Here is a 27,752-nt window from a genome sequence, read left to right on the forward strand (position 1 = left end):
TAAATGGGTTTTGAGCTTTGTCAGCAGGAGATCTTGAACATGCTGGACTCTGAAGTGTTTATTACATCACCCAGTTGTCATCTTTGTACTGGGTATGCAATTATTTTGCGCTTTCAGGTTTAATAATACTTTGGTTTAATAATATTTTAATGTAAAAGACTATAAAACATCTAATAATTCTGATACACACATTTGTGCTATAAAGCACAAATTAAATACATAGTTGCTGATTACATATTTATTAATGAAAGAGCAGTTACAACGCATAGGACTGTGCTATAGCAAGTAGTGATACCTCAGTCTAGGAGAAAAATTATAGTCTTAATATGCGTAAAAAGTCTTTTGGGCATTAGATCTGTCTATTAGAGAGCCATGAAATGTAAGGAAAAAAAAATGCTCCAGTCTTAAAGAGTTTCTTCTCACTGCAAAATTAAATGATAACACTTCAGTGTGAAAATGAAAATCCCATAAAGGTTATGTCTGATGAGGCATCCTATAGGTAGAAATTACAGGGTCAGTTTTAATTAATCACTTTTAAGATCTGACTTAGGTCCTAGAATATGGTTACGGTGGACAGAAAATAGTGGATTCTGTCTTGGAGGCATTAATCTTGATTGTTAATGCTGGAAGGAATAGTCCAACCCAAATGATTCTATCATTCTATGATTTTTGTTGTTCTTTAGGGGATTTCTCCCTTCCAAGTGCAGTGATTTCATACAACCGGGCGTGTATCTGATGAGGCAAAACATTTTAATTGATTTGTATGAAATAGCCTGCTACTGTTCTAAAGAAAGAAATTAAATTTATTTTGAAACTCAGATACAGTTAACAGTTTGCAGTAAAATAATGTGAATCAGTTTGCTAGCATTTCTCTTCATTATTGTATCAAATGCTAGTGCTTAATCATGGAAATGTAATTTGTTTTGATTCCTTCTGCTCTGAACTGTTGTTAACGTATTCTTTCTGTTGCCAATCTCTATCATCTGTAATCTTGGTTTGTGTATTTTTCAGTTTTAATGCTGCATTAGCTGAGTCACAGGTTTGGTCAAATAGTTTCCTTTATAGTCCACTTTCAAGTCTTAATGTAAAAAAGAGACTCCAGCTCTGCTAATTTGCCTGTTTACATGCTGAATAACAAATTCTTTGTAATAATAAAATTGACATCTCAAGTTAAATTTTCCAGTCCATGCAGAGCAAAATCTAAATCAAAAGTTGGCACTGTTGAATTAGATTGCTACATCTGCTAGCTAGAGGAGGCCTGTTAACACTGACTTAAATTGAATAAAATTATATTTATTTACCCTTACGATTGGTACATTACAGATAAATAAAACTTGTTGTAAGTAGTACACTTGTGTATTAATCACATTTTTATCAATCTATCCGAAAAATATCGCACACATGAGCTCTTTGTAAATACATCTGTAAGAACAGGTGGGATCTTTGGCAACAACCATCATAATTCTTTGGACTATATAATTAAGCCTTTCAACATAAATCATTATGATAGGTTATATGATTTCACGTATGTAAAAACCTAAAAGCTGTGAAAAGCTGTAAAAAAGAAACTAAATTTTGTGATGTTCCATTTTTCTCTCTGGTTTCTGTATCGGTCCTCAATTTGTTGAAGATAAAGATTTTCTTCTCATCATCCTCGTAAAGGACACAAACTGAGATACAAGAAAAATAAGAAAGAATCATTTTTACTGTAAGGGTGATGGAACGCTCTAACAGGTCGCCCAAAGGTTGTTGACACTCCGTCCTTGGAGATATTAAAGCCTTGACAGGCCGCCGGCCGGGGCAGCCGCCGGCAGGAGGATCGGCCGTCTCCAGAGGTGCCTTCCAACTCCAAAGGGCTGTAAATCTGCGATTCTGCTCAACCTTAGCCTGCGATTTTAGCTGGAGTTGTCTTTTAGATAAACCCCACACAAAGAAATGTTAGATAAACATACAGCTGGTCAAAGAGATGTTATGTGTGAACACAGAAACACCCGAACAGTGTGACATTACTGAAACACATACTCCCCTTCGTAGCTGTGCAATGCTGTTCACATGAGATTCCTGGCACCTCATTGCGCTTTGACAATGCATATGATTGGATTGACATATATAAAAAGAAGAGTGTAAACAGAACTTTGTGCATACTTTCAGATTACAGTGCTGGGTGTTTTTTAATCTCATTTTCTAGGCCCCAGCTATATGTTGAAACAGTTTCTAGACAGCTTTTGAGCTGCAGAGCTGGATGTTTGTTCTCCTGTGGTAGCTGCTCAAAGAGATGCTTTAAAGAAAGCGGAGAATCTGTGCAGTGAATCATCAGAAAAGAGGCTCTGAGGTACTGTTGTCTTTGGGGTGTTTTTGAACACCGCAGGAGTGGTCTGATGATTAGAGGATTGTTACATTTGAAAAATACTTTGTCTTCATTTCAGTGGATGACATTACTGGCAACATATTTGATAGCAAAGCTTGTTTGGAGTCAGTTGTCTTTGTGTCACCAAGTTCAGCTGTAGGAAAAAAAAAAATCACTATTTCTACCTCTCTCTCTCTCTCTTTGCTTTTGTAAATGTTTCCCTCCTCCTGGAAGGCAGAGTTACGAGAAGCATGGTAGAGAGACTCGGGTACCAACTGACAGGCAAATTTCACTGCCTACCACTCTGCCTTGGAAATATTTGTCTAAGATTAATTTAGCCCTAAACACTATGTGACGCCAAGTGTCTGCTTTTGGTGTTGCAGACCGCAAAGTTAAAGTAATGTGGAAGAATAGATGTGTGTTCTTAGTGGGTTGAAGACTCTGGGTTTGGTTCGGATTTTTTTTTTCCTTATCATCTCTGTTTCAGTTGCAATTGTTAGTGTGTCACTGAGAACATAAAAAATTGTATGTTAAAGGTACAAGAGGTAAAACATTAACTATTGGTAGTATTAAAATGTTGCTTTCAAGCATAAGCAGAATCTCTGAAGAAAATTACTGTGAGGTTCTTACGGATGTTATATCTCTGAGTTAATTTTAAAGAAATGGAAAATTGACCCATTCAAAGTATTTTGGAGATATAAAAACATTTGCTCCGTGGTAGCTACTGACTAGCCCGTCAGTTGTGTTTCATCTCTCAGCAAGGGATTGCTCACTATACAGTGGGTATGGGCAGTGTTTTAGTATGGGGACTGAACTAAAACTTCACAGAAACATTTGTGAAATATTATTTAAAATAAGATCTTTGATTACATAGACATTAATATATCTACGTATAAAGGTAGTGGAGAAAAAAAATCAGTAAAACAGTGCTTTTACTGTGTTCTTGGCCAGTGACATTAGTGAGATGAGGTTTTTATGAACTAATAAAAATTTTAAAGGAATTTTAGGTTTATTTTAAATCTCTCCATTTGGAGGAATTTAAATCTCAGTCTCAAGTAAGGTGAAAAATGTTTTTGTAATCTTATTCTGCTCAGGTCATGTTCTAATGTTCTCTGTTCCATTTTATGATTTATAAGAAATGAGTTTTATAGCTACAGAGAGGTTTTTAAAATACTCTAATTATTTCCTTCCCTTAGGACTTGCTTAGCCGGACTGATAGCACTTTATTTATAGCAGCAGTATAGCTTTTATTTAACTGGTCATTCTGGATGAAAAGCTAAGAAAGATGATTCTACAAAAAAAGCAAAATATATCTAAAGTATGTTTCTATAGCGTGTTAAAAAATAGCAGAAATGATAGTTAATACAGAATTTATGCATTGAATGAATGGGAATCCCTCCTCGAATTTAAGTTCCATATTATCTGTGTATCACATAAATAAGTCAAAGTCTACACGTGAACATATATCTATAACAACCCAGCAGCGAATGCTTTTGTTTTATAATTTTATTCTGCAGAAGAAGTTAGCTTGGAGTATTTTCAGGTATCAGTGCAACGAGCTGTATGCGTGTGCTGAGTCCTCGTTGGGATGATTCCTTTGGCATCTGAGTAGTTAGGGTATAGTTATATATTTAGTTAGTTAGATCTTCCATCGGTTAGGTATGTAGAGTAACTGGTGTTCTGCTTGGGAAATACTAGTAACATGATCTTTATACGGAATTTTTGTTTTGCACATTCTGTAACACATCACTTGCAGCCTGGAAATTCTTTAGGCAATTGGAAACGAGGCAGCAAAATTTTCCTGTCCATGTATTTTGTGGTGTCTGTGGTGCGAGTGTTCTGCTGGTAGGGTGTGATCACACAATAAGAAAAACAATAAAATTAAAAGTAAACTAACAAGAGATCCCTGAAATACTGCCAAGCAGTATCGGTGCTAAGTAAGGACGTTTTAAATGCAGTTTTTAATAGATAGATTCTGAAAAAATTAGTTGGTGATGGCATGATGCTTCTTCAAGCTATTAGTAAACATAGCTGTGTCTTCTAATGGAAGAAATGACAGTATCCAGCTAGCGTGTCCGAGAGTATTGTGGCTAGTGGCCAGATTTTTACCTGACTGCATCCTTTGAGGTGGCGGTTTGTGTTATCAGCTTGACACTGAATGACAAATATCTGTTTAATAGATCTCAGTTATGTTCTGTAACAGTAAGTAAGCACTCTGATAAAGAGCAACATAATTTACATGAAGTATCTGTGAATAACATTTGCTTAAATATGTGACTTTTAATTAGTAAAGCACCTCCTAATGCCTGAAACATGCTAATGAAACTAATTTATTGCTATGTTAATTGATTGATCTACTTACAAAACTATGTAGAGATATTACACAATATTTATCTTTCAATAGAAACGTGTTGCCAAGCACAGATGATTGCTGAAATAAAAATATCTTACATATCTAAAATTTGATTAGCGTGTTCAGATAATGCAGAAATTCCAGTTGCAAAAAATGTAGTATTTGTCTGTGGAGTTTTTGCTAATGAGAGAATTAAAATATTTAAGTTGGAGTGAATTGTCCTTAACAAACATATACTTGTCTCACTTGTTCTTGGTTTCTGCGTTCCTCACTTCATACCTGGCAGTTTTGTTTTTAGTGTCTCATAACCTGCGAAGCTTGACATTAGTCATAAAATACGCATCGTGCCCATTTTCATGTTACTGAAATGCGAAGAAGTAGGACAAAAATTGTTTGGTCAAATTAAATGAGAATTTATAATTTCATCTCTTTTCGTTCTGCAAGAATTGTATTATGATGTTGCATTGTCCTTTATTTTGTGTTTTGGCACATATTGACATTGAAGACGTTGCATGGCATTCTACAAATGTATTAAAGTTTCCTTTCCTTGCTCTGAGGAATTGAGAAGATTTATGAATGTTAGAGGAAAATGAGGAAGGAAAAGATATATCAGGAGGTGTAGAAACACTGATAAAGAGGACAAGAATAAGCAGGGAGAGAGAGATGCAAGATGCTTAATGTTAAGAGGAAGATGGATTTAATAGAGTAAGGAAGTATGGAGAAATACTGGTCCTTCAGGCTTACTGTAAGTTTTATAAAAGCTAATTTTATCCAAGCAAATGAAGATGATGTTATGGTTGTAGTTTTTGATTTTACAAGTGATCTATCTGGGATTGGACTGTTTTTTTGTGGAATAATTTAATTTTGATTGTATTTCTTTTTCCAGCAGTTGGTCTTAAGAATTTTGTCAGCAGTGCCCAATGTGAAGAGGCTTTATTTATGTGGAAGGATCTGTTTACGTGCATGTCTTTGACTCCTGCCCACCTGTTTTCTTGCTTTCCCTTGTATTTTCTCAGTGTTTTAAGACATTACTGAGCCAGAAGTGTTTCAGTATTCAATAGAAGTTCAAGGGAAAACATTTTCTCCTGCAAATTGTGGGTAATAGTGAAAGTATTACAGAAACGCATCCTTATAAACTGATCCAAATGAAACACTTTATTGTTGTATTGTTCCAAGATTAGAGACACCTCAAAGAAAAGGCGTTTGTCATTTGTTTGCCTTGGTGGTGATGCTCAATAAAATGGGCATATCATAGAGCAACTCCATAATACTGAAGGGGTTTATGTATTGTATTATTGCCTCATTATCGAGTCTTGTCATTAAAAAAAAAAGTGAGTTTCACTTTCAAATAGTATGACTCTTGCACTGATTACCATTTCAATAAAGACAGTGAGACTTGCTCTACAGAGTTAATTGCTATGAATTGTTCAACAGGCCTCACAAATAGGTATTTATGCACATATTTCTATCAAGTAGATTTTTTTCGTGCTTCTTTGTATTCAGAGTGACCTTTAAAGTGCTTATGAGAAGAATAATTTAGTGTGTACTGTATTAGAATTGAATGTTCTCCAGTAATCATTGGAAGCATTTGAGAGATTGTAGTCTTTTACAGTTGCCTCAGAATACACTCCTCAGAAAATAAGAATGTTGAAACAGGCAATGCTGATATTTTATGTCTAAATTTGTTGAAACGAATGAGGGAGAAGATATGTTATGGTTTTCTTTTACATGTGTAGAAGCGTACAGGCAATGTTCTCCATTGCATGGTTTAAAAGAATGGGGCAAAAACTTAAAGCAAGTACATTGACGGTAACAGCGGAAAAGCACTTTGTGTGTTGCTCTTAATGGCTAACTGGTATATATCTTTTTCCTTTATAAACACATAACTTACAAAGCTCTGAAACAAACAGATTGTGTTGAACAAAGCCCTGTTCAACATTTCAGGAAACATCAGCCCTGTACAGATTGAGTTTTCAACTGTGCTGTGCATTTTCTGATAGGTCTGTTTCTGTGTGTCTGCAAGTAATAAAAATGGCTCTAAAACTTTGTGAAAATACCAAGTTGTGGGCCGTGGAAATACAAAATCATTAGTTTACCTAATGTTTTTTCATTTATAACCTTTATAACATGCAGAAATAATGTAATGTCACTTCAAGTCCCCGGTGTTACTCTTGATTATTCCCAGTTTGCACAAGGCTTTTTGCATAACCCTTTTCCTTAGTGTAGGCTGCTTGAGTTGGGATGGGATGCTGGTCAGTTTAACTAAGGAACTAAGTTGGATCAAGAGGCTTTTGAATTTTCTATTTTTCTTTTTCTTTTTTTTTTATTTTATAGGACCCAAGAAAGTGTATCATCGCGTTCTGTCTTTTCCCCTCTCTCTTAACAACAGGGATAGTTAGGAAAGATTCTGAGAGAGTTGTCATTCTTGGTAGCATGTACTCCTTCCTTTTCATCTTGCTCTTTTACTGCTTGCTAATAAACTCAGCAAGTCTTTAGCGAGAGACAGGTTTTCTAAACTCTGCAATTTATGTCCCTGACACGCTTAAAGTGTAGCAGCGCGCAAAGAGGTTAAGGTTTGTCTCATAAATAACCACAGAACCAGTTCAAGTTTTGTGTCATTACAGCAGTGATCCTGTTTCCTTGGCAACAAGCAGTCACATGTGTTCCCTTGTTAAAAAGTGAACTCTATATATTCAGACATTTCTGTGCTGCAGCAGGTGTTTCTGAAATTAGTGGCAAAGAATGGAGTCTCGAGCCAGGAGAGAAAGTTTTGGTTTTTGGGCTGGGCAAAACAGGGAGAATACATGTGTAATTATCTTCTTTACTTTAAAAGGTAACCAGTAAGTTTTCAGGCATTCAGCCATTGCACTGAGAGAATATCTAAAATCCTTTGCAGAGTTCTATAGTTTAAGGTCTAAATGTGAATCAGTCGGTTTTCTGTGGCCCGTCCACAGCCCCCTGTTCTGCCCGTCGGCATACTTCGGGCGTGTTTCTCAGAGTGGCAGGTATTTGCCAGGGAGGGTTTGGTTGACTAAACTATTTCTAACTGTAAACATACTAAAAAAATATTCCTCCTTCTGTTTTGTCCATACCTAATTCCTGAACAATACATCCAATATTCTTGAAAGCTCCTTATGCCAATTTTGAATCCGGAACAAATTTTTGCATCCTAGCTATGAAAAGTGGAATACTGGAAATGCCGGTATGATTGTGTGCAGTACCTCAAAGTACTGTCCTCATTCTTGATAGCATGACAGCACTTTGCTATTGAGTAAGGTATCAAACAATCAGTTTACCTTTGCTTGCTTTCAGCAGTGTTGACATCCATCCTGGAGCCTTCTCTTTGTAATGTGGCAATATTCCCCTGAGTGAATAAAAGAATCAAGTTGTTCTTGTCAGGAAACTGGAAAATGCACAAGTAAATGTCTTCTATCTTCTGTAACTTCATTGTATGCGTACTTATAAATCAATTTGTGCTCATGTGAGTATTCAATAGGTTGTAAGGTAATTCTTATTTTGATTGTTTTCCATGCAGCGGTACATATACACTACTTACCCTCAGACTTTAGAATCTGTATTTCCTCAGCAGAGAACATTTTCCTTGCACATTTCTAAAACTGTTGTCTGTTTGTTATCAGCCTACTGTAAGTGGATATATAAAATTATGAAACGCGCATGTGTGGGCCATATGGCTTCATCACAAAATTAAATATGGATGGCAATTTTAAGACTATTTAAAATAGAGTTATTTGTGGTATCACCTGTATCAGGCTACTGTGCTCATTCTCTAGGCCTGAGGTAGCAACTCTGTGGAAAAATGTAGGGAAATGAAACATTTGCCTAGGAAAGCTGACCAGCAGCTCCTCCAGATGCAGTATTCTGGTTCATTCTGACCCTATTTGCATCTCTTATTCATTGGAGCGTTCTGTTAGTCTTTGCTGCGTGTGCTGCTCAGTCTGTGCACGTGGCGTAGCTCAGCTGTGCTTGCCCAGAGCCTCAAAGCCTGCCTGTCAACACAATTTTCCAGGCGCTCCTTGTTAAATTAAGTCTCCTTGAGAGCTTGAGCTAGGTGTATTCTCAGTTCAGTAGGCTCTGCGGTGGGTTAATGTGCAATTTGTATTTGTTTGTCTCCAGATGGAATGCCATAGCGTTAGCCTTAAATGTTGGCAAAACAAATGCAACTTTTAGTTCTCATACAAAATGATAATAACGAGTTGCAGGAATAGAAAACAATGCACATGAAACTACTTTCCATTAACTTCCTGATCTGCGTCTGGTTACTAACAGTCGTAAAACAATGACATTTGAAGTTTTTACATTTGAAAGAGATTGACATCTTTACTGGATGATAAAAATTTTTCTTATAAGCACATTTTTTTTCTTTTGTCTTCACCTAAAAGTACACAATTTGTAAAGAAGGTAATTCTAATACTCTTGTTTGCAGTTACAAGGCTATTTTTTTTTTACGATTTATAACACTTGCTGACATGAGTAGGTTTCTTTTGAAAAAAATTGTTCCAATAACATATCTAATTTAATGAAAAAGGATTTTATTTTCTATGTATTTTCCTGAATTCTCTAGTAAGTGAGACGAGACCTGCCTGGACACTTCATTTCCTCATTATCCCCTCTGCCCATAACAGTTTGCCCCATTATTATGATGGAGCTGACTTTTCCGAAGGAGGAGAGTGCAGAGGAGTTTGCAGCTCAAACGATCAGTAGCTGAGAATGTGCTAAACCTGTTGGGATTATAGGCAAGTGCAGATTCCTCAATATTTTTGCTGTGTCTTCTGTATGGTTGTGTATATCTTCCAATGTGTGGGAGCTCCCGTGCTTTAAACTACCAAAGCTGCATCTTTCTGTCCCTTTTCAATCAAAATCGTAAATATTAATGTAATGTTTTAAAATGTGCAGAGAATTTTCAATATAAAAGGCAAGCAAACATACCACATACTATGTTGCATCCTAATACATGTTTTTATGTAGCATCTGAGTCATCAAAGAACACCAAAATGGCCAAAAATTTCAAAGTAATTATTTTTATTTGATTTAAAGGTAATATTTTTTGGCATTATTTTATCTTAAAAATTTGAAATGTACAACTGAAGAGGGGAGTATTTATTTAAATATATGTTCGCAGAATGAATAGAAACTGATTAATGGAACTTGAAAGAAATCAAACAAAACAATATCTTGTTTATAATATATTTATATCGTATTTATAATGTATTTGGAAGTTCCATACCATGCAAATGTGGTACCATAAGAGGTTTCTGAAGACACACTATTCTAACAAAGGATGAGGCTATTTGTGCTCCTGACTTTTTGATGTTTTGAAAGGAACTTAAAAGCTTAGGACTTACTTTAACTAGTCTGCATGGCAAAATATGTCATTTAAAACTGCACTAGCGTGGCCTTGGTGGCCATGAGCTGGACAAAACACAGCCTGGAGATCCGTGAGAAGTTCAAATCTTTACTTAGTAAGATATGTGGAGTCATGGAACTGATACAGTTTATAGTAGATTACTCCAGGAATAAACAATGGTGGCTTAAATTCATTGTCTGCTCAAGAGAAAGTCTTTGACTTGCCATTTTCAGCTGGAATTATATTATAAGGGAAGCTTCATTAAGGTATTTGGCAACAATGCAGACTGTCTAAAAATCACTTTTATTCTAAGACTTTCTGAAATATGGAAGAAGTCACAGAGCATTTGATACACAAAGGCAGTGCTCTCCCTGGAGAGTGTGATCTGGTGGGTTCGTTATTTAGGAACCAGAGTCTGAGTAACGTGACCTAACAGGTTAGCTCTATCTCCTTTCAGTCGGGGCAATATACCGGTGTTCTCTCTTCAGTTCCTGAACACCCATTGTCCTATCACCAAGTTGTCCTTCTGATAGTCTGTGGAATTGAAAATAGTATTTTTTCAAGGTATCTGATGCAGGAAAACGATGAACGACGTCTGTCAGTTCCTGCGTGCTTGCATTCCCTGCTGCGTGGGGTGGCAGAGGGGCATCGGCCAAGCGCTGTTTGTGTTCTGTAGCCTGTACGTCAGCCCTTTGGGCAGAAGTAATCACCCTAGATTAAGCAAAGGGCTCTTTTCATATTGGGTGGTTCTCTGTGACATTTGCAAACATTTTTGGCCCAGGATGGCATTTGCAAACAGTTTTGGTGTGGTGTATTTATATAATCTGCTATCAGGAATATTGCAAGCTAATCTCTCAAACATGAGTTTATGATGTTTGCTACAGATCTCCTGAAATGTCAACGTCTCAGTTCTGTTTCCCTTGAGGAATCTGTTAGGGAGGAAAAAAAAACCCACTATTCTTTAAATCAGAACGCATATATGTAAATATATTCCCATATGTACATTTTATGTAATTCCTAGAATGGCAAGGTTTTTAAAAAATGAATTTGCTGATGAAACAACATGGTTTTAAAATTTTTCTCTTCATGTAATTGTTAGGTTTAGAGCATTGCATGGGAATAAAACCAAAGATTATTAGTTTTCCACAGTGGGAAAGGTTTTGAGGAGTGAAAGAGACTTTGCTTGGGGGATAGATACATAAGCTTTATTCCTTTCTCTTAGCATATGAAACAGTAAGGAATACTCATGAAAATGCATTTTAGAAAAATCAGTTTATGCATCTTCCAGTGGTTTTTCATACTCTTCAGTGCAGCAGTAATGGATAAATGGATAAATGGATGGATCTGTTCAAATACATGAAACAGATAATCTTCATAAGAGAGGTGTCTTTGTACTTGTGCGTGTAGCTGGCTTCAATCCAGACCATAACAAGTTTGTTTATGCCTAACTGCACAGTTTTTCAAAAGGAGGTGGGTTATTTCTTTTCCTTATTTGAACTTGTATTGAAAAATATTTCAGCAGCCATCAGTTTCTAATGTGAAAGCAGCGTGAATTAGCTACGGGCCATCACCAAAATTCAAAACATCCTACAGAAGCTTTGTTCTTTGTTTTTGTTAATCTGCCAGCTATAAACATAGTCCATGCAGTTCTGTTGTATTTCGGATGGTATTTTTGTGGTGTATTTTTAATCTGTTTGGCACTTGGGCGATGGTAGCAGAATCCATGAGCAGTTAGTGGAAGGGATTCTGGAATAACTCAGTGTAATTATAGGCACTCATCTGTTAATAATAGAAATTAATAGTATGCATGCGTGCTTCCCTGCCATATCACAGCACATCATTAACGAATGAGTAAAGAAAATGATTGTTGCTATTCTTGGAGGGATATTCTTTAGACTGCTTCCGAGGTCTCCAAATGCATCCTCTGTAGGTACTAATTAGGCCAAATGTCAGTTCAGAAATGCAAAACTACCTGAACTCTTGAGGTCTATGGAGAAATATTAGAGGTAGCTTCCTCACGCGGTCCTGTTTCACCTGCAGCGTGCAGAGATTGCACAGGTATCCTGTCCATGCCTTTTCCGCTCGCTGGTTTGGTGTGGCCATTGCTCAGGGTCAACACGAGTTCTCTGCAGACTTGCATCCGTCTAACATGAGGCTGTTCTTCTCTGCCATGATGCAGTCAGAATAGTTGCAGATTTCCTAATGCAGATCTACTTTATCGGGACATGGACTGCTTGAATTTACTATTGCTAAAATAAACCAGTTTTAGACAGAAATTACAGGAAGGATTTGTGCTGGGATGGCTGATGTCACTGTCTCCGAGAGCAGACCCGGAGTAGTTTTTCTTCAAATTTTCACATAATTATTACACAGTCCCACAGAGTTTGATTTATACCAACAGCAGCAGGAAGGTTTATTTTTAGATTGAGATTTTAATTGTGGCACAGTTACACTTACGCATGACATGTACTAAGAAGTAGAACCACCAGTACATGGATCTGCGGGGATGGATGATCACTACAGAAAGTGTTAGAAATCTGTGCCTTGTAAACAGCTTGCGTAGCATTGCTTAATTTTACAACTGCAAAGTGAGGTGAAGAGCCTGTTTCTTACTATTCTGTGTCTATTAATTCTGAAATCTTGTTTCTGAAATATTATTCTAACCTTCAAGAACTCATACATTAATTCTTTATAAGAGATTTAATTTATTAGTCCTAATACAGTATCTGGGTACATCATCAATGTCTGGCTCCTTTAAAAATCTTTCAGTAGAATACTCCTACATATTAAGAGATAAATCCCAAAGTACTAGCTATTGAGAGTAGCTAGGTATGACCAAAGGGAAATAAAAAGACTGGTTTGTATTATCAGGCAGACTGAATATTTTATCATATTTTTACAGTCAGTGCTACAACTGAGTCAAACACATCTAAATCCTGAAGCCTCCAACAAAATCTAGTGCCCAGCGAAGTGATCTATGCACAGGGTGGCTGTATGTATAGGATGAAAAATGCTTTGTGTCCAACTGTAGAGCTGTGATACTGCAATCAAGTTGATGTATATCATGTATGCAGGGCGTAAGTAATATTCATATTGCATTAAGCGTAGCCCTTTGCTCTTCAGGCCTGTACAGGAATATGGCAAGGAGGAACATGCTGAATCCAGTGTCTTCCGAGAGTTTTCTCCTGCTGCTTGCAAAGCAGAACTAGCCTGATAAAGATAAAATTCTGCATTACCTTATTGCCTTCTGGTACTGTATGCGTTTGGGTGTAATGCCAACCTCTGCACTCAGGTGCTTCATTGGTCTGTTTCTAAACCAGGGAAAGTAATGCCTCAGCAGCTTTTTCAGTTACCATTTAGTTCAAAATTTATTCAGAGCCGTAAAATGTCCCATATCAGGGTTCACTAATCTTCCTAAACAGCAAAATCTTCACGTGTCTGACAGCCACAGAACTCAAAGACAAGGAGAGGAGGAGATTTTTGGGAGTTCATAGGTAAAAGATCAAATTGGCTTTTGTCTGATCCTGTAACTTCCTTATGGAGTGAAACTCAGCTGGGATATAGAGGCAAATACTTTGGGTAGCAGCAGCAGGAGTTTACAGGCTCCTCTATGGAGCTGCAAACTGAGCACATCGAGCGTCTCCCGAGCTACGACTGCCCAGTTGCCAGGCACACAGCTCCCGTGCTGGGGGTGCACTGCAGTGCCTGCCAGCTATACCAGCCCCACAGCTGATCACCACTATCCTAAATTGAGTTTTCTTTAATATTCTAGCAAGGAGCAAGCTTATTGCAAGTTTTATTTGTTTTTATTTTCAAGTCACTTGGCAAAGTTGCATCTATATTAGAGAGGGACCAAGATTATATACTTTTTAATGATTCTGAATCTGACAATACCTGGAGGACTGACTCCAGATTTCAGGAGCTGATGGCCAGCAATGTACTGTGCGTGTAACTCCCACTGGAGTCGGTAGCAAATTTGGCCTCCTGTTAGCCTAATTTGGAGTTGTAATTAAAAAAAGGATGAGCTTACATTTATTGTTGCTGTTTTCTTTCTTACAGAGAAAATAATAGAAATCTTGCTGAACAGAAAATGTGATTTTGGTTGCCAGTTACTGTGGTCTTCTTTTTGCTGACCAGCCTGATGCTTGTTTAGTTCCTGTCTAATCCGTCAAGAATGCTGCATCCCAGGCTGGCTCCCTTAGTCATTTACTGGGCAATGTCATATCTTCCTTGATTAGCTTCCCTTTGTGTTGGATTAAATGTAAACATTAATCCTTGTATTCATTACCAAGAACAAAGTCAGCATTTCCCTTGTTATTCTATTGACAGTACTCAATTCTGTACTTTATTTACATATTTTCCCATCTCGATTACTTTTGTTTATTTAGAGACTATGTGTTTAATTCCACTTTGCCAACTCTCAGCTCTCTGATTATGTTTCCAGGGGCAGGTGCACTGTTTTCTGTGTGCTATCCAATTCAGTGTGATGTTTGATTTGAGGTTTTGGTTTTTTTTTTGAGCTTGGGGAAACTAAAAATAATAGGCTAAAATTAAGAATAAACTAAAAGCCCCCAAATGCTGAGATTAGGACCGATGTTTTTGAGTTTTTTAGTCATGGGTCACTGTCAGTATCAAGGTTATGGTTGGAGTGCAGTAAGGTGCCTTTAGTATTTAAAAGATCAAAACAAAACCCGGAAAGAGTGATTGCTATAAAGTACTGTTCTTTACTTTTATTATTGCTAACATACTTTCCAGGATAGTTATGATTCTATAGGATTCTAGGAGCGTTTTTCACGTTTGTTAATTTTTCCCTTAGGTATCTATTACTGTTAGCATAACATCCATTCAGATCTGGATCTGTCCCTTAGGAGGGTCATGTCACCTCTCTTCTGCCTTGTTGCGTATGTTAATATCATGCTGTAATCTTCATGAGGAATGAAGATGCTTGGGAGAAGCAGCTGATACCTCTTAACTTGATGGAGCAATTAAAACTCAAGCACTTGCTGGGAAGATCAAAACAACATGTTTTGATCACAACTTTTCTTTATAATTCCCTTTGCTTTTATGCTAATTCCAAAAGAAGGTTTGTGTTCTTAAAAATAAAATAGTAATGATAATTGTATGTGCAGGTTGCTTTTTATGATGGGCGATTTACTTACAAAACTCAAAGCAAAGACAGCGAAGTTGCGTTATTCCCATAGAGACTGTTTAAACTATGTTGAAAAGTGTATATGCCAGCGCTTGGGGGCAAATATTCTTGCCTGGCTGAATTTGGAGCAAAGAGGAGTCGAGGAGCATGGCGAGGACAGAGCCTCTCAAGGGGGAACAGGCGCTGCCCAGCGCCAGCAGGGCTGTTACCCCCAGCTCGGAGCTAAAGCACCAGCAGCTGTTTGCTCCCCAGCGCTGGGAACACAGGTGGCAGATTGCCAGAACAGGAGACTGGTAACTGCACTGTGTTACCGAAAAAGCTGAGTTATGTCAAAGGTTAAGAGTCAGATGCAATGAAGTAAGGCAAGAATATGCACCGAGTTTTTAACTGGAAGTGTTAAGTCCATTAGTGAGCTCAGTACCACGTAAATGATAGGGATGAACAGGGAAGAAGACATGGTAAGCTTTAAGCCAAGATACTGGCAAAATTAGGCAAATTAGAGGTGATGGTAAAGTTTTTTTCCTTTTTTTTTGTTCCTGCCACCGCTTGGCCTGAACGGTGGCCGTCGCTTTGCATTCCGTGTTCTGTGCAAACCGGAGGTGGGCAGCTCACCCGTGTTGAGATACACTCCTTTTACTGGCTTCTCCTACATCCGTGTCTGAGAACACACTTTCTCTAAACGCTTTCCGTTGTTATTCCAATGCCAATCGTATCGATTCTGTGCTGTTTAAAAGCTAATTTGGTAATTAAAGTTGTCTCCGTTTCCTGTCACTTTTGCATGCAAACAGCTTGTGACTGTGGAGGAGGAAGTGCTGCGGTGCACTGCTGGCTCAGCACATTGAAATTGCTACTTGTCAAACAGGAGTTTTACTCCTTTCATTTTCACATATATGATGCATTGTGAGTCCTGATGCGTGTCTTCTGTTTTTAGTTACCTCAATATTTTCAATAAAAATGTGTGCTAGATCTGTCTCTGCGTTCCTTAAAGATAATTACAGTACTAGTAGGAAAAAATAAATCCAGGTACTCACTGAACAGCATTCTTCTCAAAGCAAATCCTGTGTTTTGTTATTATATAAACAACCTTGGAACACATTCTGCTCGTGAACCATTTGTTCATTAAATTACTTATCGCTGATAGATAAGCAAATTCAGCTAACACCAAGCAGGAAAGAGTATTGGTGATGTCTAGGTGGACACGGATGGGAGAGGCAAACTTACTGCCTTTCAACTCATCTGTGAAATACACAAAACAGCTGTATCAGTTATAAATAGTGTACTCTGGTGATCTTTTTCTTATGTGTGTGTTCAGTGGTTTCTGGCTTTCTAGTTGGTTGTGAAGGGCTCGTTTATGAGTACCACATTCATGCGTTATGTTATTCTAGCTGCGGCACACGAAAGATGGAAAGTAACCATTTCCAAATGCAGATGTAATTATGCATTACAACGCCAAGGAATGGGACTCTAGGTATAAGTATTGATCAGACAGAAACTAACGGCAGATCATTTTTACAGGTGTCTGAGCATTTCCTGAACGAAAGAGTGTTTTAATCCAAAATTAATTACAGGTATTATTAATTTCACAGGATATACTGATGGCTACTAAGCATTTACTGTACAGTAACCATCTTGTTATGCCAACTTCAAAGCAGAGTTAAAAAGTAGAGAAAAAAAAGATCTGAGCCTCAGAATTGCTTACAGTGTCATGGTTTACAGAAAAATTCAAGTATCGATGCAGATGATGTTTATGAAGAAAATCTTCATGCTGGTATGGAAACTAATTTGTAGCATGAGAACGTTCAAGTTGGGATCATTCACATTCTAAAAAATGGAAGCATGATTATGTACTTGTAATAATTTCACAGCAAGAAGAGATTGAATGCGGCGTTATGAATACTGTGTTCTGCTGTAGAAGTTTGTATGTGGAAGTCGAAGGAGCTGTATATTAATCAAACAGTTGGATAGAATATTAGAATTAATGCTTTTCATTTCTTGATCAATTCAGATCTAATCTTGATAGAAAATGATTGTTCCGTTTTTATCCTAACAGCTTGGCTCTAATAGGGTCTTCGGGATTTTCAGTGTCGAAGTGTACTATAGAGAGATTATCTTACTCATATCTTTCTATCTCTTCTGTTAAGAACTGACTATTTAAACATCCCAATTCAGTCATTTGTATTAATAGATGGAGATCAGTGATTCTCATTAATAATTATGTTTCATTTCTACAAAATTGGGAGTGATGGCAGGAATGTGGCTCCGATTATTTTTACACTTCAGCAACTGGAAAAAGGGTTTTACCCAGATCACTGCAAAGCAGGAGTTATTAGAGTATATAAAATGATTTGATGAAGTCTGAGTGTTAGTTAATTATGCCACTAAACAGGTGCTTTAACTGATTTTAATTGGCAGAAGAAGGTGCTGAGATATGTTGTACTCGCAAGTCAGAATTGGTTCTCATTTGTCTTATAAAGATCTCTTGATATAGGATAGGCATTGTTTACGTTTTTGAGAAGGCTGCCTGTCTCAATCCAGTTTACCACATTAAATATTTGGGCTCTAACCAGAAATGGGATTATTATCATGACAAACAAAAATATTAATAACACAAGAAACTGGCAAGAAAGCGTCACCAAATTTATCTGCCAGGCAATGCCTTTCTTGATGAGGTGTGTTTACTACAACTCGAGAAAAACTAAAATCATTAATGTCTCCTGAGGTGTTTTTACCTGAGAGTTATGTATATCTATAAAGAGATATGAAATACTGGCTCCTGAGCTTTGTGGCACTGCCAGGCTGTGCTTGTCACTTCTGTTCTCCCATCTCTGGCTGCTAAGAAAGTATTGCCAGTTGCAGACATGGTACACTGATGTTCCATATACTAATTATAAAAAGAAAACCACACAAAATGCAATTTACATTTTCATACATGGAGAGCAATAAATGAAAAGTATGAATAACCCAGAAGCTGATTGAAAACATTGGTTATTTTAAGCTTTTTTCTATAGATGCACCTCAGGCAGAACTTGACACCAAGACTAAATCAATGGAACCGAGTTAGTATCCAAACAAACGCTGGGCAGATCAATCGGGAATGCTTAAAAGCTAAACAATGACCTGGTGGGAAGAAGGAATCGATTGCCTCGGCAGGTTGCATTTCTTTCTTCAGAATGAGACAAAGGGAGAATATAGACAAGAACTCAGGCTGAGCTACAGGGACATTCCACTGCCAAACGGGGTAATGCCTGGCAAGTATCCGGCTGCCTGCCAGCCTCGCCCGAGCAAACTGAACCCTGTTAAGACTTCGGAAGCAGAGAAGGTAATAGAATGAAAAGAAGGATGTATTAAAACTGAGCAGGTGTAACTCAGACAGATGTAGACTTAGAGTTCTTGCCGCAGGGACTTGGGGTGGCTGTTCTGGGAGATTAATTCTTGAATAGCTACTCCCTGCTTTAGATTTACATATTTTAAGTTTGTATTTTAATCTGAGTGAAACTATCTATAGGCGAACCCTCTCCCAACCCCCCAAACCAGCCTGGAGGCCCTTTTTGCTGATTGAGACAAATGGGAGGATTTGCTGATGTTGCATTCAGTTGTGCTTAATTCCTTCCTCCTCAGTCCCAAGCACAGACTGGAAAAAGTAGATTCAGAGCAAGTGTCTCAATTTCATCTCCATGTGTTTTTGCTAGAAATACTGACAGGATCATTTGACATCTTCATACCTCTACCTAACAATTCCTGAAATATCTGACCCGTCGAACCGTCAGTAGATTTAAAAAGATGTCTTTTAGTGACAGAGACTCTAAGTAGCATTTGACCTCAAGGCCAGAATCAAATTATTAAATCTTGTAACAGGAGACAAGAGAGATGGGAGTAATCTCTTGTTCTCCTACTTGAATACCATGTGTTTTAGGGGTGTTTGGTAATTTTGTTTCCAAACTTAGGAGTTAAATTTTCTGGGTGTTGTTTGAAAGTCAGCATCTTAATTGTAGAGTAAAAGGCTACACCTGAAACAGATAAGTGTGATGGCAGATTTTGGAGGAGGGAGGATGGGAAAGGACTTAAGATATATTCTTTTAATGTAATGACTTTTTTTTTTTATACTCTAAACTTTTTTCCCCAAAACAGCGTCTGTTTGCTTGGAAGTTGATCACTTCAGCATCAGCTCCATTTTCCTTTTCATGGTGGATGCGTGAAGATCTAATTCTGTAAACCTACATAGCATAATGATTTGTCTTAGAATCTGCATTTTCATTATAAAAATTAGTTAGGACATTTAAGACAAATTATCTCTAATTTGGATATTAAGTCCGTCTCATTCTGGAGTAGCATCATTTAAATGATCAGAATTAACTTGCAAATTTTGTCCTTCGTTCACAGACATTGGTGTTCATGTAATTATCCTGAGATGATCTTAATACCTCAGCCATGCCTATCAGCAAACCAACATTAATTCATATCTCTTCATTTTAGGGGAATTAATTTTGCACCTTTTGCACTTTTTTTCTTTGAATGGCAATTTCCTCCAGAAGGGCGAAGAGCCTTCCCCTTGGGCTGATGCTTATGCCATTGTGTGGATGTGCCAGCAGGAGGAGCTTGTGTATTAAAAAGTACTTTCAATAAAGCAATCACCAGATTATAGTAATTGCACGTAACACTGCTTCCTTCTGCAATGTAAACCACTGTGGAGCTGTGAAGTTGCCGGCCGGCCGCCCGATAAAGTACTGGCTGCTAAAGTACTATCGGCAGTGGCCACGGTGCTGGCAAGAAAAGCCCAGGCAGGTGAAAATGTAATTTTATTCCAATTCTATCTTTGATATGTAGATGCTTTTATGTTTATGTGTTCTAAAAAATGCATATTTTTAGCCTAAATTCACAGCCCTCTGAAGCCATCCATGCTTTATTTTATAACCATTAGAGTATCAACACTGCATCGCTGCAATTTTATAAGTAGTATAAAAATAAAGAGTAATAATATTCATGTTACTAAAAGAAATCCATGCTAATGAGCACAGCTGAAATTGGATTCATGTGATCAGAATTCTCTACAGCAACTTAGAGAGCATTGCTTGGTTTCAAAATAATAAATCATAGGATGAGAGTTGGAAGTCCAATTATCCTTGGCTACCAAGAATTAATAACATATGCTAAATTAATTTTTAAGGGGTTTTATTTTAGTGACAAGAAAAATATGGAGTTAAAGATCGAACTTGTTAATGTTGTTATTAAAGAAGAGGAGGATATATACCACAGGTGTATTATATGTTTTTTTTTTTTTCATGTGAGGGGCTGCCTTGCTACCTAGGAAGACTGAACACTAATAGGAGTGCAGTCAATCAGTTCAGCAAAATCCTTTTGTTGTTTTAACTCGGGTTATTTTAGAGTGTTCTGCTCGGAAATTTGGACAAGCAAAATACACTGCCAATAAAACCCATAATTTGCTTTTCTGTTAATGCTTAGCATTTGAATTGGACACGTTATTTCTATCCTGTCTTCCTAATTATGACTTTAGGAACAGCCGGTGTGTGCATGGTAGGTAGAAAGCTGGTGGCTACCGGACACGCAGCTGCCTTGCGTTGCAGGAGTGCTCTGCTTCCTATGACTGAATTTCCCCTGAACTTACTAAAGTCTTCTGCTTTGCTAGCTCCTCTCCCGTGTGGGTGCCCCAAACGCTGCAGTGGAGCCCGAGGATGCCGGTGGTTTTTGCAGGGCTGTCAGACCTGTGGGGAAGTTCACTGCGGGAAAATGGGAACTACCTAGAGTAAATTCAGTGTTTGATTTAAAATACATCTTTATTTGTTTAATTTGGCAAGAATGGCAGATTAGCAGCTCCGTGCTCTGAAGATAGGGATTGTATGTGGGGTTTTTTAAACTTATAAAAATAAGATTAACTTTGTACGCTGCGGTTTTATTGCCTAGCTGAGTTGCAAAATGCAAAATTTAGTTTTATTTATTAATCTGTATGTAAGCAGTATAATTAAAAACCATGTGGAGTCCTCTAAAAGAATGGCAAAAGTACAACGTATCCCTTTATACTGTAGTTTTCCGAGGAGTCTATAGCCTCTGAATATTCACCTAGGTAAGCTGGAATTTTCTGTTACTGCTCGTTGTTGAATTTAATGTACTACTTCTCAGTCACTTTTTCCAAAAGGCTCATTCATGCAAGACTGTAGTCTGTTGTGGGTCAGAAGAGGCTGAAGAATTCCCACCAGGGATGTATTACTAGTGTACTTCATCATGTAACGATACATCCATCCATAACTAGAGGATTGTTAAGCAGAGCATCATCCAAGCTCTTGTCTATTTTGCTTGTACTTTTATCACTACAGAATGCTTTTCCTACCATTTCTGAACTGCAACTCATAGAGATACGCTTTTATCCTGTAATTTGCAATCTTCCATAAGGCATTGAAAGTTCTACTAGTTCTCATTTTTGAAAGAGCCCATTTTGTAATTTGCACTTGAGATACCAGTAGAAAGAATGCAGTTCTGTGTAGTCGAAGATGTGTGCTGTACTTTCCAGTCATGTGCCAGGCTCTCATAACATCTGCTTTTTTCATGTTTGGAATAACTACAGAATAATTTACGTATAACATCAACTAGCTACTTCTGTCTTTATTTCTTGTCTTCCTAGTGATATTCCACCTTCTGGAGAACCAGTAAGCAAAAGCAGTCGCTCAAGAGTGACTACGCGCTTCCCCAAACTATCTCGCAGCCATCAAAGAGAGCCACGAAGCCTGGAACCTCAGAGTGGTGATCTTTGACCCTTTTTCATAACTGTGAATACTGGCACCACATCCTTTAACTTGTTCTGTGATTCCTTCCTAGCCTCTATTTATAATTTAAGCTCCTGAAGAGACTACAGCTGCATCAACTTAAATCCTGAAAAGACATTCATTACTAAGGGTCGAATCCTGATTAACTACTTGGGAAGGCAGCAATCACTTTCTCAAAAGAATACGAGGGCTCTTCATGGGGCTCAGCAAACTGATAGGCATTTTCTTTGTTTTGTAAAGCTGCATTGCACACGTTCTCCTTTGTTCTCCTGAAGTTCTTCTGTTAGTATGAATTCCTTGTTTGTCTTGTGTTGTCTCCCTTTCTACTGTACATTTTTCTGTTCCAGAGAGACATGGGTATCATGTCAAGACAATTTTTTCTCCTTTAGAAGAATGGTTCTGATTATCACTACTTAATATGTCAGAAGAATGTGCTTAAAAGAACCTCACTAATTTATTACCTTTTGTAAGTAGAAAGACTGTTTTTTTTATTGCAAACCTCTGACACACACAAAGGATTTTAAAAAACTTGACAAAGTAGATGACAAAGGGAAAAACATTACAGGTGGAAAAATAGCTTTTGTACATTCCTAGTTAAATATTCTCAATAGCTTTCATTTGTGGGAAGTAATTCTTAAAAAATTGGAGAATGTAATAATTTTTTAGTGAAATTTCAGTCTTGCTGTAAGGCTGGGTGCAATAAAATTGATTTCTACAAACCACCACAAGGATACACAAAATTAGCATGACACAAAATAGTGCTTTCAAGTCTTGGGTTATGTGTTGTTATTAATTTGTTGCTGATGTTACAGACGGTCCATCCTTGGCACGGCATTTTTACTCTGACTTTGTAAAACCCTCCACGTGGTGATACTTAAAAATTGCCTGTAATGAAAGTGCCTGTTACCCATCACCTCCTATTGAAAAGTAATTTGTAATGATACTACTGTAAAAGTAACTAAAGAAATCGACAGGAATTATTACAAGTGATGGAAGTCCTGACATGGATTAACTGGAATCCAGTTCAGTATCCATTAGCTGCACTGCTGTAGGCAGTTAATTATATGTTAGCTATCTTCTTCTCTTCATTAAGTTTAAGCAGTGTACATTCAAATTTTCTATCAATTGTATTCTGGTTTTCCATTGTGTAAGAACATTTCTTCTCAGAAGTCTTTTTGGATAATGTTACATAAATTGACGTATCTTGTAATTCTATTATCTGTTCATTATATTAAATTCTCATGTCAGTAGATACTGAAATCTAATATTACCCTGCAGAAAAAACAAGCTGATGATTAATAACAGATTTTTTTACCTCAATGCTTTACTGAAGTTCTGGCAAACTGGAACTTCTGTTCTGCAAACCTGTGACCATCGTGTACTGTTAAGTCAGGGAAGTGGCACTTCTTGAGCGAGCAGCGCTTAGTTACGGGCAGTGGGTAGCAGCAGTGGGCTGGCGCCTCACGGTGAGCCCCAGGTGCTCGGTTCCTGCCAGAAAAATACGGAGCTTATAGATTCCGTTAAGTAGCACAGTGTGGCAAAGGGGAGTAGAGTTCACTCTTCAGGTCAGAAATTTCAGTAGGTGAAATACCACAATGCGAAATCGTGTCACAGAAATGAAACAGTATTTTTCAGTCAGTAAGAGATCTCATTTACAAAATAAATAGATAAATAGAAAACACAAAGGCCAGTCTGTGAGCTAGCTGATTAGTTTTTATTAAAAGGTGAATTACCGATGGTGTTTTGTGTAAACCACAGTGGGGCATTTATTTAAGAAGAAAGGAAAGTGAGTAGCTTGTCAGTTAATGCTTCTCCAAACTCTTTGGTCTGATGCACTGCTGGTAGTTTAGTTAATCTTTGTTGGAAAGAAAAGGAGTTATAAAGACAATGCCACTTTGAGACAATTCTGAATTCATTTTTCAGAAAGTGGAGACTTGGTTAGTAGAAATATGACACGCGTCTGAACACTGAATTGCAAGTAAATCTGAAAGAAAACCCTGTGTGGAAACTGCCACATGAAGCTGTATTCATTTTCAGGAAAAAATTCAGAAATGAAAGTACTCCTTATTCAGAAAGTTGCAAACGGTAAGAAATCTCATTTAGCACAGACTAAATTTTAAAATTTTTTTAGTTGTGTAGAGGGAATTTTTTTTGTGTCTCGTTTGGGCTCTTAGAATTTCATTCCTGATGATCTTGCTTCTTGTAATTTTTAATGTATGTATGTAGACCACATAAAATTACTAAACCTGTTTGCTGTGTACAAATTGTTCTTTGTTAACTTGAGCTGAACTGTGTATCGGCTCCTAAGGTTACAATCTGCAAACAATGTTCATTTTGTGATACAAGATACCATAATGGGTGCATTACTAATCCAGTTAAAAGCTCATCTGTGGTTTCTCTGAAATCTCAGAAAATAATTAAAGGTAAGCCTTTCTTTACAAGACAGCTTTCCCACTTTATACGCTGGGTTATTTTGAAGATAAGCGAGGTACTTGCATGACGGCAAGTAGATACCTAAGTGATAGGAGTGCCCACATCCTAAAATGCCTTGTCTTTTTAAAGAATTGTCTGCATCTGTTACACGTCCCATTCTTTTGTTTATTTACCAGACTCACCAAAGACTGTTAAATAAGGTTGACCAGCAGGTATTAAGTATCCCAAATGGTTGCCTTATTATAATAAAATACCTGTAAGCATAACAATGATTTTATCAGTTTATCCTGTGCCACCTAATTTCATGCATGTAGTTGCAATTTTTGTACAAATCTCGTTTACTTTGGTACTGACCGATAGCTCTTAAACCCTTATATGTGGTCAGCGGGCGATGCACAGTGGGTGGATGGGTTCTCGTTGGCTCCTTTGAACAGCACTGTGCTCGCTGATGAGAAGACGGGGGGCAGGCTGGGCCCTCGAGTTGCTCCCGCAAGCCTTGGGCTGCGGCGCCGTACAAGGCAGCGCAGAGGAATTTGTAGTATCATTTCCATTTAATTCCTGTTTTATCTTTAGGTATTGTAGGTTGCTAGGGCTGCTCATCTCAAACCTTTAGTGAGTATTCAAAATCAATTGGAAAAATAAGCAGGAGCTTTGCTTTTAATGCTGATCTCCAGTCACAGGCAAAATGAGCAATTTCCTAAGAAACATAGGGCAGGTAAGACTCCTCTGTCTTTTGTAGCTGTGTCTATTAGAATTCATTATGTATTGACTATGTTTTTTCAGAATCTTATTTATTTGGAGAGTGTGTCTTTCATTATAGGGAATGCATTGTTATTGCCTTGGATTTTGCATTACATCAAGTTTCTCAATAATAATAATAAATTTCCAAGGTTTATAGGAGGCAGGATATTGACATAGTTATAAAGGCTTAAATTGATACGTCCGTTGAGTCACATACCCTTAGGAAGATTAATAATTCCAAAGCAGTCTTTTTTTTGTGGAGGATATTGTTGATGTGATAGTTGTAATCAAATTCTGCTATCTTACAGAATCTACTGCAAGTCATAAATCATTCTGATTGGATTAATACAAGTATTTAGAGAAAGGGCATAATGGCATCATAGATTACTGGCTCGAATTTGTGACCTGTTCCTCAGGTGCATTTTTTTGTTACAAAGTAATGTTTTATTTTAGAGAAAAATATCTACACTATAGCTGTCAAATTAATTAATAAGAACCCACTAAAAATGGGATTGACTGACTCAGAGCAGCAAGCTAATGATAAATGAGGCTTGATGAACCCCACGTGAACTAGTGATACTGTCTGTCAGGACATATTAATGATTTAATATGATATTTTGTTAACAGAATCCGTTATTAGAACTTTCAGATATGGATGTTATATTTGCTCCAAAACACACAGGGATCTCAGTTGTGTTATAAGTTTAGTGCCCTTTCAAAGGTTCAACTCTCTCTCCCCCAGTAAAAAACTTAAAATGTATTTTTCATCTAATATCTTGTAATTCTGAGGACAAATAACGTATACCTGTGGATAGAAATACAGTAACCTGCCTGAAATGATTATGAGAAACCTGTGGAACAGAAAGAAAAAGACTTTTCTCTGCATTCTGCTCCTATAGACCCTTGCAAATCTTGATAACAGCACTGTACTTTTCTAGCTGGAACTCTAGGATATATGAAAATAAACATGGTTCACATGAGAACACAGTTTTCTCCTTGGAAACAATAATAATACTTCTGTATTGGAGCTTGAGGCACTTCTGGAAAAGTAGATAAACTCAAGAAAGTAAAGAATTTCTCTCCTTTAATTTCTATAGGCTAGGATAGTTCAGTCAGCACCCTGCATCATGTGGAATATTAACTTGGTGATTATTTAGTCAGTTCAGTAGTTTCTTGGAATTGTGTATTGAAAGAATCACTTTAATATATGAAATTATATATATAAAATATAAAATAGGTTTAAAAGTATCAATTAACCTGCTTTGTATTTCACATATTGAATGGAAGATAAAACACTTTCTACACGGTGGTCTGACACTGTACATTTCATTTATTTCTTATTCTGCACTGTGCTCTTATGGTCTAAGTTACCGATAACTTAGATTATTTACAAAATTTCTTTCTAAAAAATAACCAGAGCATACATCAAATTAATAATAATGGCTTAGTTTTTGGTTAATAATGGCATGAATTTATACTAGAAAACAACACTGAAATGTTTAGAGAGGAATGAATTTTACATATTTGCAAATTGCTGCAAGTATTTGGACATAAAAATGTTATTGTTGCTGCATCGGAACAAACGTATTGCACTTCATGTAGGGGAATCGGCTTCTTTAACAAGATCTCAGAAATTGTGTCCATACTGTGACAGAAATTAAACTGTGGTGGTAGTTTTTCCAAGTGGAATATTAATAATTTAAGACACTAAAAATTACTAAACACTGAGATAAATAACTAAGGATGGTGTGTGTGGGACCAAACCCGTTGGCAACCGAAGAAGTTGGATTTCCCTTTGCATTTATGGGAGGGTTTTTTTTGTTGTTGTTCCCATTAAACTGTAGAAAGATAGTATTAATTCTGAAGCATATATATGTACAGTATTCACATAAGTATTAATAAACTGTTTGTAATATTATTTTAACTCATTATGCTAATTGTTTACATTATAGAATTTTTAAGCAAATGTGTATATATATATAATTTTTTTAATAATTTCTTGTATTTTTTTTAAATATCCTGTGGTAATTTTGTTGTAATCTGGTTTAAATATACTACTTTACCAACAAGAAAATAAAAATTAACATCTTTTCGTGTTTGAATTAGAGCATGCTTATATCTTTTTTTTGTTCTTTTCAGCTGTTTTGTAATTGCTTCTGTGATTTATGTTCATTTTTTCAAGGATGATGTATGTAGGATGTGGCTAGGCTTTAATTTGTTAGGGTCATTGTTTCATTGTATGAGAAGTAGTATTTATTGAAAGAAACCTTGAACAATTCAGTTCATAATCACATATCAGATAAATAACTCACACAAACAAGAAGGAAGATAATACCATGCAAAATTTTTCTTGCACGTTGCTATTACAAAAAATCTATACTAAAGTTACATGGGATCTACTGGAAATTAAACCGCCTACAAATAGTTCCGCATAATGTGTTTCAATACAGATCAGGAGACTGAGGTCTGTACTGTTTTCAGGTCTGTGGTGCTGATTTGCTCTGGAATTTTACTCTCCCTTTGATTTTATTGCCTTTTTCAGAAAGCGAGAATTCCAAAGGTGCTTTAAAGGTCTGCGATAGGGGTGC

At 37.0% G+C, this 27,752-nt stretch overlaps 1 protein-coding gene across 17 annotated transcripts in view; it reads left to right on the forward strand.

Annotated features, from left to right (window-relative positions):
* SNX29 (sorting nexin 29) overlaps positions 1 to 27,752 on the forward strand; it is a 180,823-nt gene that overhangs the window by 70,942 nt on the left and 82,129 nt on the right. Inside the window, exons 21-22 of one of the 17 annotated variants that reach the window (XM_054080302.1) lie at positions 21,849 to 22,456; positions 23,914 to 27,241. The exons of 11 other annotated variants lie outside the window; for them this stretch is intronic. In XM_054080302.1, coding sequence (XP_053936277.1) covers positions 21,849 to 21,978 — 130 coding nt within the window. In that variant the 3' untranslated portion in view covers positions 21,979 to 22,456; positions 23,914 to 27,241. Of the gene's footprint in view, positions 1 to 8,015; positions 8,128 to 9,282; positions 9,370 to 12,967; positions 13,143 to 21,255; positions 21,294 to 21,848; positions 27,242 to 27,752 lie in introns of those variants that run through there. 5 more of the 17 variants (XM_054080308.1, XM_054080307.1, XM_054080300.1 and 2 more) reach the window with 5 other exon arrangements.

This window comes from Cuculus canorus, chromosome 15, assembly GCF_017976375.1.
Source record: "Cuculus canorus isolate bCucCan1 chromosome 15, bCucCan1.pri, whole genome shotgun sequence".
Taxonomy (NCBI): domain Eukaryota; kingdom Metazoa; phylum Chordata; class Aves; order Cuculiformes; family Cuculidae; genus Cuculus; species Cuculus canorus.